The sequence below is a fragment of the Sceloporus occidentalis genome, unplaced genomic scaffold, assembly GCF_023333645.1.
Source record: "Sceloporus occidentalis isolate IW3139 unplaced genomic scaffold, rSceOcc1.0.p SCAF_36, whole genome shotgun sequence".
Lineage (NCBI taxonomy): Eukaryota > Metazoa > Chordata > Lepidosauria > Squamata > Phrynosomatidae > Sceloporus > Sceloporus occidentalis.
This window is the reverse complement of record NW_028317016.1, coordinates 5,801,832-5,814,757: the sequence shown is the minus strand read 5'-3', so window position 1 is coordinate 5,814,757 and position 12,926 is coordinate 5,801,832. Positions and strand designations below refer to the sequence as shown.

The window sequence follows — 12,926 nt, the reverse complement described above, 5'->3', positions numbered from 1 at the left end:
AGAAAAATCTTCAGAGAAGCATACAACCTTTTCAGCTAGAATGTATCTGTCACTTATACAACTCCCTCACTCATCTAGTGAAGTGTCTCTCCCCATTCTCCATACTCACTCATCTAGTGCAGTGTCTCTCCCCGTTCTCCATACTCATTCATCTAGTGCAGTGTCTCTCCCCGTTCTCCATACTCATTCATCTAGTGCAGTGTCTCTCCCCGTTCTCCATACTCATTCATCTAGTGCAGTGTCTCTCCCCGTTCTCTATACCGTATGTTTCTCCTCACCCCATTCCCTCTAGATTGTAAGGTTGCCAGGCCCTTTTTACCTAATGTTTATGCGTGTCTTAGTCTTGTATTTACAGACCCTTTGATTGTATGCCCTTTGAGAATCACTTCCTAGACTGTTAGCACCCTATAAATAAAATATAATAATAAAAAAGGCACAAACTACAGTGTACACTGCAATGGGAATAATGGCACACAATAAGTTATATACTGCAATGGCGAGAATGACAGAATACAGAGTACACTGCAACAGGGAGAATGGCACACAATACAATGCAATGGGCAGACTGTGAGGGAAATGGCACAGCGTGTACACACCATAGAGAGAACGGCACACGGATCATACAGCAGTGGAGAGAATAGCTTAACAATGGGACAAAAAATGCACAGTGTGTACACAGCAATGTGGAGATCGACACAAGCGCACAAACAATATACAACACAATATAGCTTTTCTTTGATTACTGTTAGGTGAAAAGCATTGGTTGCAGAACAGCTGTGCAATCGTGTGGAGTTGTAGGTGGAATATGTCCAGCGTTAGCATAAAATGTTCTGTATCAGCAACATTCTTCTAAGATTAGACTTTGGATTACTAGTCATGTGATTTTATATTGAGTCATTCTAATATGGAAGATATCTGCCCGTTGTGCTTGTGTCAGTTCTAGGTACAATTTACCGTCCCTTGCAGTCTCACCAACCAAGAATGCATTGCTAAGTACTTTGTAAGTACTTTAATATGCGTTCTTCAACTGTAGGAAAACAGTCACCTTTAAATAGCAGGGTCACTCAAGGTAAATCTGTAAACATAAAGGTGTGCAATTACTCAATACAACACCATAAAATGTGGGGTTCTCCATACATAAATATTTGTGAATACAGAGATTCCCCAGTGCTCTGTTGTCACTGGCCCAGCTACACTATGGAGATCTTTGCCCAGATGGCACAAACTTTGTAGTATTGTTACCCAATGCAGTGTGTCCTTAAGAGGCAGAGCACCAGGGTATATCATGTAAGCTGCAGGGGTGGCTGGACATACTTGGGAACTCTCCGGGTTAGACCCAGAGTCTCTTCCTTGGATCTCATGGTCACTTTGCTCCTTTTCCAAGCGGTATTACATGCCTACTCCCCATACTGCTCACTGCCCACCCCATACCCCCAGAGAGTTCTGCACTCTAGGTTGCCTGTGGGTAATTCTATTAATACACATTATTATGCCAGAAGTTTAGTTTTGGGTATTGTGCCTATTATGCACTTGTACTGAGATCTAAACTTGCTCTTAATTTCCAGATGAGATCAGCTTTATGTCATAATACACTGATTCAGCTCCTTAATAAGCAATATAGCCATAAAAAATAAATTACACCCAAATACTTACTCACTTGCAACTCTGCCTCATGTGGAAAAAGAATATACTTCATACCACAATGGTTATTTACTTGATAGAATTTCCTTGATGGCACAAGAATGAGCTGCATAAGGCTGTCTTAAAGAGACATTAAACCCTACAAGCTTAAATGAAAAGAAGCAAAAGACTATTGTACGATGCATGTGCAACCCAGCAGATCAGCTCTGTGATCATTTTGAAGATGTCTGTTTTATTTTACTTTAATACTTCAAGGTAACCTACTATCTAAAATAATTATTTTGCTGTATTAAAAGAGATATGGGACTCCCAAAATACGTTACATATTTATTACTTTTTTATACAAATGCTGGTGGTAGTAGACATTGTAGAAGACATCAAAGGCATTGTAGGATAGAAAATTAACGTCACTGGAAGCACCTTTGCCTTTCCAACAGTTTAGGTGAGGTAACTTTGTTGCAATCTTCTAACATTAGAGAGAGAAAAACCCCCAATTATTCTTTCCTCCAATGTATAACTTTGTGGTTGTGTAAACTTTTGCCGAATGCATCTCATGTAAGCCAAGGAGCAGGGTGGCGAAATGTCAGTATTGGTATTGCCATAGTCAGTATTGGTAGGTTGTTGAGCCACATTTTGTTTTTGTAACTATGGGCCACCTCAAATATGAAGTTTACTAACATTTTTCTGTAAAAAAACTTTTTTGAATGACTCTGTTAGATTGAAATGTAATACAGATGTCCACAGCGAGTGTTGCGTTTTCATGGTTAACCTGTCCAGCAGCAGAAGCCTAAAACATCACTTATTCTAGAGGTAAGGTACTCCCTACGATTGGTATAGCATGTCTAAATACATGCCATTCTGCTACTTCAGAAATGGATCACATTTTGGCACAAGAGACACTATTATTTTTCATATAGTTTAGTCACTGTATGGCTTCTTAGGAGTCTTTTCTGCTTCAGTCCCTTTTTCCTTCATGCTGTACAGGGGATCAATCAGTTTGTTATGAACGTGCATCAGGCCTACAAAAAAGAAAAACGCAAAAATAAAAAAGACAAAATCAATTGATACCCAGATCCTACTTTTTTAGTTAAATTAATTAACTTAATGCAGATTAAAATAAGCAACATACACCTATTAAAGAGAGGCTAAAGGTTTTTTTGTTTATAATGATAATTTACTAAAAACCCCTCAAACCTCCAAGAAAGAGACAGCATTTGGGAGCTAGTGGATAAGGGTGGGCTGCCCCAAGGGGCAGAGGGGCAAAATTCTTTACAAAGAGCAAGTCTGACCTAGGCCGGGACAGTCATGGAGGCAGCAGTCACATGCTCCCGCGGTAAAGGTGAGGCTGCTCGCACAGTATGCAGCCAGCCAGAAAAAGAAGGAGTGAGTAAGAGGGTAACAGAGGTGACGATGGAGTATGTATGCAGAGTGAGAGTGTATGTGTTAGCATGAACGTGTATGTGTTAGCATGAACGTGTATGTGTTAGCATGAACGTGTATGTGTTAGCATGAACGTGTATGTGGGAGCGTGTGTGCCAGTGCATACGTGAGCTACACAAGGGGCCGCTTGGCTTTACCTGTCCCCTAAGAAGGTGCCAGCCCACTCCTGCTAGTGGTGCTGGCTTTAGAGTAACCGATATACCCTAAACTAACACTAAGAAATACCAAGCAGCCAGACATTTTATCGGTTACGTTTCACTTATAGCATAGATTAACAGTGTTATTTAGACATACTGTACTTAGTGCTGTGTTTTTTAAGGCATGCTTGCTTTCAAATACGCACTTTGTTATTTTTCCTTAGGAACCTTTAGTGTCCCTTTGATGGGACACTCACATGGGATGCCATCACATGGTTCCACCTAGCCTCACATTAACAGGACACTGATAATACACTTTGGGTATAGCTAATAAATGATGGCAAAACTTCAATCTGGCCATAACGTACCAAGCAATAAGAGTTCTAAATTTGTACTTGATCTCAGTATATATTTACAAAAATCTCTATGCCAAAACCAGCATGGCCGTTCATCTGTACATTTGCCACATCATACCTTTAAAGTATTTCACAGTTTTCACTCTGAGCTCCAATGTTGCATCCTCATCGCAGACAAATACAGTACTTGGGTGTTGCTGGAAGGCAGACACAGTCCACATGTGGTTTACACCCTCCTCAATGGCTTTGTACAGGGCAAATGCCTTATGAGCCCCAGTAATGAGAATCATAACCTAAAAAAATGTAAGACATTGTATAAGTAAATCATGCTCCCAGTCTTAGATAAAGTGGCACCCATAAACAAAAACAAAACATGGCAAAGTGCACTCAATACCAACGGCACGTTAAATATCACCCCACAGAGGTGATTACATGACAGCATTGTGAGAAAATGCATACACATTACATATCCAGTCCCAACCATGTTTCCAATATAAATGCAATCTTCACTGAGGGACTATGGCAAATTAAAGAGCAACTGTATTAAATGGCATATCCATGCCTTTGGGAAATATAGGAAATATGAATCATAAAAAATGGAACATTATAATTAATAATACCAATAAAAAAGTTATATATAGTTCTAATTTAACAATTCATGGATATATATCAAGACATAGATGAGGGGCCACATAGGTAAAGATCTCCAACACCTTCAGTATGTAGCCAGGTCCTAGCATTCTAGACTACCTTTGCTTTAGCCGAGGTGCTCCATGCCATTGCATGAAGGTACAAGGCTACTAACATTCTATGCCGAGTCTGCAATATTTTAGACATATAAAATTGCCCTCTGTTCACATTACAATTATAAAAGGTGTTGCATTTGGAATTCCAAACTACACTTGTTGCAAGCTTTGACCACAATTGACTTTAGTCAGTCAGTCTGAAGAAATGTCGGAGCTCCCAAACGTTTATGTATCATATTTGCTTGTTTGACCACAAAAAATAGGACTAATTTTTTTGGTAACTTGCAGTTTCACTGTGTAAAAATATAAGAAATTAGTGTAGTTATTTTTCTATATTGCTGATAAAAATCACAGGCAAGTATCAAACTGAGTAGTAATAAAATACGTAAAAGCTTTTGTGAAATTTGTATTACAATATATTAGAAGCCATTCTTTTTAATCAATGTTCACATTTTCCATTAGCAAACACGTTAAGATTCAAATGGTCAAATGGATATCAATTCTGCTAATGAAATTTATGTTTGGCTGAATTATTACACATGAAGTTTAGATGACAAGGTCAGATTGAGAAAGCTGGAAGAAGGATGTGCAAACCTCTTTTGAGTCCATAACTGTTCCAACACCAACTGTCAGTGCCATGGTTGGTACTTTAGAGAGGTCCCCATCAAAGAAGCGTGCATTGGCCAATATAGTGTCCATGGCTAATGTCTTCACTCTGGTTCTAGATACTAAACTCGACCCTGGCTCATTAAAGGCTATGTGACCATCAGGCCCGATACCTTGTGGGAAAAAAGAGAGCATAGGAATTGTAACAATAGGAGTCTGCAATTATTACCAGAAGCGTAGAAGACCAAAATCTAGTCATTAAAAAATAAAGATATAAAAATATTTCATTTGGAGAAGGTATATTTCATCATTATACCTGACGAGTTAAACTTTTAATCACCGTCAGGGGCATCTTGATGGACAAGGATATAACGAACCAAGCAAAAGAAAAAAAAATGATAAAAAAGTAAAAAACAAAACAAAAAAAAATACCTCCATACTTCTAACGATGTGTTCAAGAGTATATTAACTCACCTCCAACAAACAGTTCAATCCCCCCAGCCTCTCGAATTTTGTTTTCAAACAGTTCGCACTCAACCTGGAGGTTAGGAGCATTTCCATCCAAGATGTGTGCATTCTCCGGGTAGATGTCAATGTGCTTGAAGAAGTTGTTCCACATGAATGAATGGTAGCTCTCCGGGTGATCTCTGGGAAGACCTGTAAGAGAGAATTATAAATAAAATATCCAACACTATATTGGTACAAGCATCGTTTTCTGACTTTTAATATGTAGCCTGGACAGCTTATATTATTTTATTGAATTTACACAACGGGAGTGATTAAGTACTAGGACTGAAAATGTGTTATTGGGACAGTAAATGGAAATTATTACAATGCAGATGTACATAGTGCCATTCCAGCACATTGCAAATTATAGAAACTCACAAATCTTGCTTAGATTTGTATATTTTGTTCTCTAAAGTGACTCTAAAACTAGCATTACCTTCCCATTTAGAAATTAGAACCTGTATGCACTGCAAAACATTTAAACTACGATAAAAAAATTATATATAAATAAATAAATAAAAATTGCCTCATGTTGTACGTTCTACATTAAACAAGATATGGTAATTTATCCACAGTCCAGATAAGTCTGAAAAACATGAGCAAGATGTACTATGAACTTACAAGACAAAAACTAATGTATTCTTCGGCTACAGTGAACACTGGTACTATGAACTATGGATTTATTGTGATGCAATATCTTTTTTTTTTATGCAATCAAACAGTTATTTGGCACCAGGCAAACAAACTCAACAAACAATGGATTACAGAAAATAGTCCACACCTGCCAAATCTCTATATACAAACGCCCTTCGTGGACATGAGCAGATCTCCGTAAAAAACAATGACAAACTTAACAAAGTGTCTCACTCTCTCTCTCTTAGGATTTTCTCATTTAGTGCAATGCAAAAAGTAAATAGAAACCTTGTTTTCTTGATTATTGCATAGTTCCTTCTAAAGGACCTTACCTGTCTGAATCCCTGTATCCCACTATATAGTACCACTGTACCCAAAAGGATTTAAAAAAAAAAAAAAAAACTTATCCTATTCAAAACAAAAAGGTTAAAATGTGAGCCACATCTGAAATAAAAGGATAAATCCGGGATCACAACTTCTGGAGCTGCTTAGTTATACAGGGTTTCCAAACCCAAAATAAAAACATAAACAAAATAAAAACAAAAGTGATTTTGATGCAGAAGCCCATTGGGGTTGACCCATAATAATGAATTGTGACTATAACTATCCTGTCAACTTTTTCTTCAGTGAATAGACCCCCAAAGAATTACACTCAGAATTCAAAGGGGTTTATTCACGTAGTAGTGAGATATGACACGGCATTGACTATGTATTATGAAAAGACTGATTTAAGTCTGGTTTTTTTTCTCCCCATACGAGATCCCCCAAAGTTTCAGTAGCCAATCTTCTATTACGCCTGTCTTATATAATATACTATACTCTTATTCAAACGTACCCACATACTCATCCATATTGAATGTTTTCACGTATTTGAAAGAGAGGTCTCCATTCTTATGGTACTCGATCAGTTTTTTATAACATCCCAACGGTGTGCTTCCTGTACGTGTGAAACAAAATGCAAGCGATAAACATCATCGTATGAGCATCGTAAAGTAAACCGGACGCTTCCAATAATTCATTATCCCACAGGGGCAGTGTAGAGACTTGCACCATGCCTTACAAAAGACGTAGGTGAATGAGAAAAGGCTTCAACCCTGTCACCTGCTTTGTTTTTTACGACAGAATAAAGGGTCTTGATTTAAGTTGTTAAACTTTTTTTTTTTTTAAATCAGCTTCTGTGCCTGTTTTTGTATTCCTGGTAAAAATTACAAATGAGACCATGATTAAAGAATACATTCTGAAAAATAGGTTTGGGCATTTGACTACGAATGGAACAGTACCTTTAAATATTAGATCATGACAGCCAATGAGATTTTTATATTCTAGAGGGGGCAAAATGTCAAATAGAAGACATTTACATGAAGCTTCTCTTCATATCATCATCCAAACATCATACAGTAGCTTCATTATAGGGTTCCTGAAAGCACTGCTAGGAATAGATGGCCGATAAGAACCATTCGGCCCATCTTGTCTGCCCATTCTTCCTACCTTAATGGTCTCATCTTAGATTCAGGATAGCTGTATGCCCATCTCACATGTGTTACCATGTTAAAATCTACCACTGATCCATTTATCTACCATCCTATCAGTAAAGAATAAACCCCAAGTGGGTATAAAATAGATAAGTTACCTGTTGGTAGACCCAATGTAAAGTATTTATCAGAACTTGGGTTAAAATGTATAATGCGATTTCTTATGTACTTTGCTGCCCACTCGCTGGCCTGGTCATAATCATCTAGGATGATGAGCTTCATTTTCTCTGTTAAACAAACATAAGACCGTGATTTTCAGATTTAATTAAGCCAGGATCAGCATCAGTACAGTATACAAACAGGACAGGTTTACCAATACTTCGCAATCCCAACACAAAAAGGATTAAGTTCTCCCACTAAGGGGTTGACTTGCATATACCATTAAACAGTTGCCTATGGCCCACATCAGTCTATAGCAGTGATGGCGAACGTTTTTAAACCAAGTTGAAGACCTCAAAGTGCCAACTTGGTCCCTGGTGTAGTGCAGTGTTGTTTTCACCTTCCAGGGAAAAAAAACCACACACAAGCATGTACTCACACTCACTTGCACGCATACACTCACATACATCACACAGCTTGGCAGATCAATAACCGGCACGTACCATTGGTTCGCTGGTCTAGAGCCTCTCTCATACTAAGACTGATGGGTGAGTTGGGTGAGTTTCCCCAATAAATTATATCATGATAATGTATCTTTTTAAAACACACTTTTGGCTATTGTATTGCTCTCTACATGGCACACGATTTTGTACTCACGTTTTGGACACTGTTTTCTTTTTAAGAGGCAGTGAAGCCTGGACTTTGCTGGAGGAGGATTGGGAGCCTTCTGGCCCCTTCCTCTCTTCACAAAACCAGCAAGGAGTCTCACTCTTTGGGGTGAGACTCAAGATCCGACCCTCCCATGGGGGGGGGGTCGGAATTTGTCCGAGTTCTCCGTGAGGGAACTCGGTATTGTAGTCTGGCTTCTGCTGTCTTGTGCACAGAATGCGGCACCCAAAGGAGCACGCACCTCGGGCTTCCAAAAAAAAAAAAAAATTGCTCTCTACACATCATCATCATCTGCATTACAGATGGAACCCCTTAAACCTCAAAAAGCTCGAGCCACCTCGCATCCCGTTAGAATGGCTTTAACAGGAAGTTAGAAAAGGAAGCCAGCTACAGGAAACTGTAGGAATACCCTTTCACCTTGTGGGTGCCAGAGGTAGGAAATCATTTTCCAAATTACAGGCAGGGTTACAAAGACATACCAATTGTATATGTAGCAAGCAACAAAAAAAACCAATTATGCAAGAATAGAAACATAGTGCACATACAACACTTCCAACACACCAATGATTTCAACATCTGACTATAGCTGAATTAGTAGCTAAAACCTTTAAATACCAAAAAAAAATCTTAACTATATGAGTGCTGTAAAGAGTTTGCAGTCCACGGTTCAACCTTTCAATGCAAAGCACCCATCTTTTTCTGATCATAACACCTCCAAGCTCTAGATGTAGCCACCAGGGGTACAGAATGCAGCTGCTAACTCTGTACAGTAAAATACACCTATATAAACTATATCATCAACATTCATTCTAATATATATATATATATATATATCCCTATAACCATATCCCTCCATGAAAATATGCCTGCAGCTTAGAGAGTAATACCACTCCACACACTCTAAGTATACACTCGGATCCCCCTGCGCAAATACTCACCAGATCTCTGGAGAAACTTGCCTTGTTTTGCATCTGCACAGGATCTGGGCTGAGTCAGTCATATGACTGCAGGTCACGTGATCGAGTCGTTAGGAAGAAGCTGAGTCTGCACAATGTCTCTCTTATTCAAATGCATATCCTGTCAGGATCAAATCTGCCATGACTTGATAAGCAGTCTGTACCTTAAATACAATTTCCTATACAGTGATGAATTAGTGGTAAATAACCATACCATACCCGGGAACTTTCTAAAAGAGCCGACCCTGAGACTCTTGGAATATTAACTCTTTAAAAGCGCGTTATATGGAGTGACTCGCCAAATGTATTAACCAAACGACTCTAATACCGGTCCCCATAGAAACCTTGAGTTGTCATTATTTAAAGATGCACTAGTTGAGTTTCCTGCATTCAAGCAGGTTTCTATGAGGACAAGTGTTAGAGCTAGACTTGTGCGTTCGTCTTCGGACGAACATGAAAACGAACACGAAGAGTGCGTTTTCGTGTTCGTTCCGAAGACATGAAGAAGAGAAGACAGTGCCGGTAAAACGTAGTCGAAGACTCACACACGAAGAATCTTCGCCTTCGTCTACTATTCTCCCCGGTCCCTTCCCCATCTAACTTACCTTTTCTTCACAGCATTGCGGGAGTTGACTGAAGTGGAAATCCGCAGGTTCGTCGTCAGGGGTTACAGGGCAGTGTGAGTGAGCCTATTGGTCACGTGCAGGGTCTTCCTCTGGCTTCAACCAATTGGTTGATGCCAGAGGAAGACCCTGCAGGTGACCAATAGGGCTCATTCGCACGGCCTTTTTAACTCCAGATTTCCGCTCCCGTTAACCCCTGCGATCATCGTTGGATAACGGGAGCAGAAATCCGTAGGGTAAAGGGCTGTGCAAGCGACCAATAGGCTCACTCGCACGGCCCCTTACCACTAGTTGCTAGGCAGAAGAAAAAAAATCAACCTGGGACCCTGCTGCAACAGTTAAAAGTCCGTGCCAGCGACCAAGAAAGTCGCTGGTACGGATATTTAACTGACACAGCAGGGACACCAGTGGTCTCCCCGCTGTGTCAGTTAAATGTCAGTACCAGCGACCAACAAAGTCGCCGGTACGGACATTTAACTTAGCATAAATAACTTACTATAACTTCGGACACAATGCTGCCCTCTGTTGGTTTTACATTAAGTAGCATATGCTTGAAATCCAAAGTTATTATGCTACTCAGTGTAAAACCAGAGGGCAGCATTCTGTCCGAAGATATATTAGCCAAATGTGGCAGTGTGTTCATTTTCATTTATTAATTATTTAAATAAAATATATCCCCATGATCCGCTGGTCTCCCCGCTGCAACAGTTAAATGTCCCCACTCGCAGACATTAATTCTGTCGAACTTGCAAACTCTTTTTTTCTATTTATTTTGGGGTTTTTTTGTATTAAACCATTACACGAAAGGATCATGGGAATATATTTTATTTGAATAAATGCAAATGAGCTCACTGCCACAGATGGCTAATATATGTTCGGACAGAATGCTGCCCTCTGTTGGTTTTACATTAAGTAGCATTGTTCCATATGCTTGAAATCCAGTTATTTATTATGCTACTTAATGTAAAACCAACAGAGGGCAGCATTCTGTCCGAAGACATATGGCTAATATATGTTCGGACAGAATGCTGCCCTCTGTTGGTTTTACATGAAGTAGCATTGTTCCATATGCTTGAAAGAAATCCAGTTATTATGCTACTTAATGTAAAACCAACAGAGGGCAGCATTCTGTCCGAACATATATTAGCCATTTGTGGCAGTGTGCTCATTTGCATTTATTCAAATAAAATATATTCCCATGATCCTTTCGTGTAATGGTTTAATACAAAAAAAACAAATAGAAAAAAGAGTTTGCAAGTTCGACAGAATTAATGTCTGCGAGTGCGGACATTTAACTGTTTCAGCGGGGAGACCAGCGGATCATGGGGATATATTTTATTTAAATAATTAATAGATGAAAATGAACACACTGCCACATATGGCTAATATATCTTCGGACAGAATGCTGCCCTCTGTTGGTTTTACACTGAGTAGCATAATATTCTGCCCGAGAATATATTAGCTATATATATGGTAGTGAGCTCATTGGTCACCAGCAGGAGGCCCCCTCCTGGCGACCAATAGAGTTGCTGAAACGCACATTTAAACTACTGGCGCCAGAGCTGCTGCGGTACACGTTAACCCCGTATTAACCCCTTAACAGGAAAAAACGAAGAAAAAACGAATATTCGCCCGAAGAGAAGACAGGAACGGGCGAATATTCGCGGAATCCAAAGATTTTTTTTTTTACGAAGACGAGCACGAAGACGAAGACGAAGAGCCCCCTGGTGCCCAAGTCTAGTTAGAGCCATTTGGCGAGTCACCACTATGGAGGCTTCATCACATGCATTTGAAGAGTTAGTATTTCAAGAGTCTCAGGGTCAGCTCATTTACATATATATATATATATATATATACGATTTGTTTCTGTGTCTATGCCTCTTAGAAAGTGAAATTTTGAAAGTTCCCAGGTATGGGTAGCAACCATAACATATTGGTAGCAAAAGCACCAAGTGGGAGTCTTCTATATGATCACAGCCGTGTAGAAAAGAAAGAAGTCAGTTTCCAGACTGTGTAAACCTGACTTGGGACTCTCAAAATGTATTAACATAAAGTGCTGGAGTCACACGCACAAAAGCTTTCGGGTTCCTGCTTTAAGGATGTCCACATATTAGGTAAGATAATTTGGCCAGATATTGGCAAGTCACGATGTTGCAGACCCTTAGGTTAATTGCTAACCATGCACGTAGGGACAGAATATGGCAGTGACATCACGTCACACGCACTTAGACGACAAGCTCCTACCCATTATATTTTGGTGGAGTCTTATACTGTGTCATACCTGGGAGCTCTTTGTGTTTGACCCGGAGACTCTCGGCAAAGCACCGCTTTCCCAGGTCTCTAGATCACTCTCCTTTTTCTCTGATGTAGTGGGGCAGTGTTTAACCATGCCCATTCCCCGGCCCAATCCCAACCCACATAATGCTCTCTGAGTCGAGCCCTGCCCCTCACACAGTGTTGTAGGGCGCTTGTGCAGCTAGCTCCACTGCCAAGTCATTCCATCAACAACATCAAAACCACTGGTGCTTGGTGTCTTCTGAGACTAACTACCAGATTCCCAACCAAGCTCTTCCTCAGCAACATCTCCTGATTACGGTCCTACCCCACATCCAGAGGGCCACATCCATGATTTACATATTACCCCATATTACATATTTTTAATACTGTTGAGTTAAGGGGTTTGAGGGTTAAGGGGCACTTTTTTAAAATTAGTTTTTATTTTATTTCATTTTTTGTTTCCAGTGCAGAATGGCATCAAGATCCCTTTAGGGGTTATCTCATGTTTTTCATGCCTCCCGATCAATTTTATTTCATTAAATGTATTTATTACGTTTATATTTCATTTTTTTGGAAGGGGAAGAAACTATTTTTCTCCCTCTCCTCCTGATCTCTTTGTGCTGATCACACTGCGATCAACAACCAGGGCTCCATAGCCCTGCATTGGCGATTGCAATAATGGGAGAGATCTAGAAAGACCCTGC

The 12,926-nt window shown here is 39.7% G+C and overlaps 1 protein-coding gene across 2 annotated transcripts; it reads right to left on the bottom strand.

Annotated features, from left to right (window-relative positions):
* Positions 1–2,559: 2,559 nt before the first annotated feature.
* LOC149297886 (glucosamine-6-phosphate deaminase 1-like) lies at positions 2,560–7,820 on the bottom strand. Of its 2 annotated transcripts, XM_089488048.1 has the most exons (6): positions 7,697–7,820; positions 6,902–7,003; positions 5,401–5,583; positions 4,915–5,099; positions 3,693–3,867; positions 2,560–2,660 (listed from the first exon to the last, which is right to left on the bottom strand). In XM_089488048.1, the coding sequence occupies exons 1-6, from the start codon at positions 7,818–7,820 to the stop codon at positions 2,560–2,562; spliced, it is 870 nt and encodes a 289-aa protein (XP_089344174.1). The 2 variants fall into 2 exon arrangements, with proteins under 2 accessions (XP_089344174.1, XP_089344175.1); XM_089488049.1 differs by lacking the exon at positions 6,902–7,003.
* Positions 7,821–12,926: the final 5,106 nt, after the last annotated feature.

Coding starts and splice junctions, on each gene's coding strand:
- LOC149297886 (XM_089488048.1), bottom strand. CDS start 7,820: ATGAAGCTCATCATCCTAGATGATTATGACCAGGCCAGCGAGTGGGCA. Junction 7,004..7,696: donor TACATTGGGTCTACCAACAG/GTAACTTATCTA, acceptor TCACACGTACAG/GAAGCACACCGTTGGGATGT. Junction 5,584..6,901: donor CAATATGGATGAGTATGTGG/GTACGTTTGAAT, acceptor TCTCTCTTACAG/GTCTTCCCAGAGATCACCCG.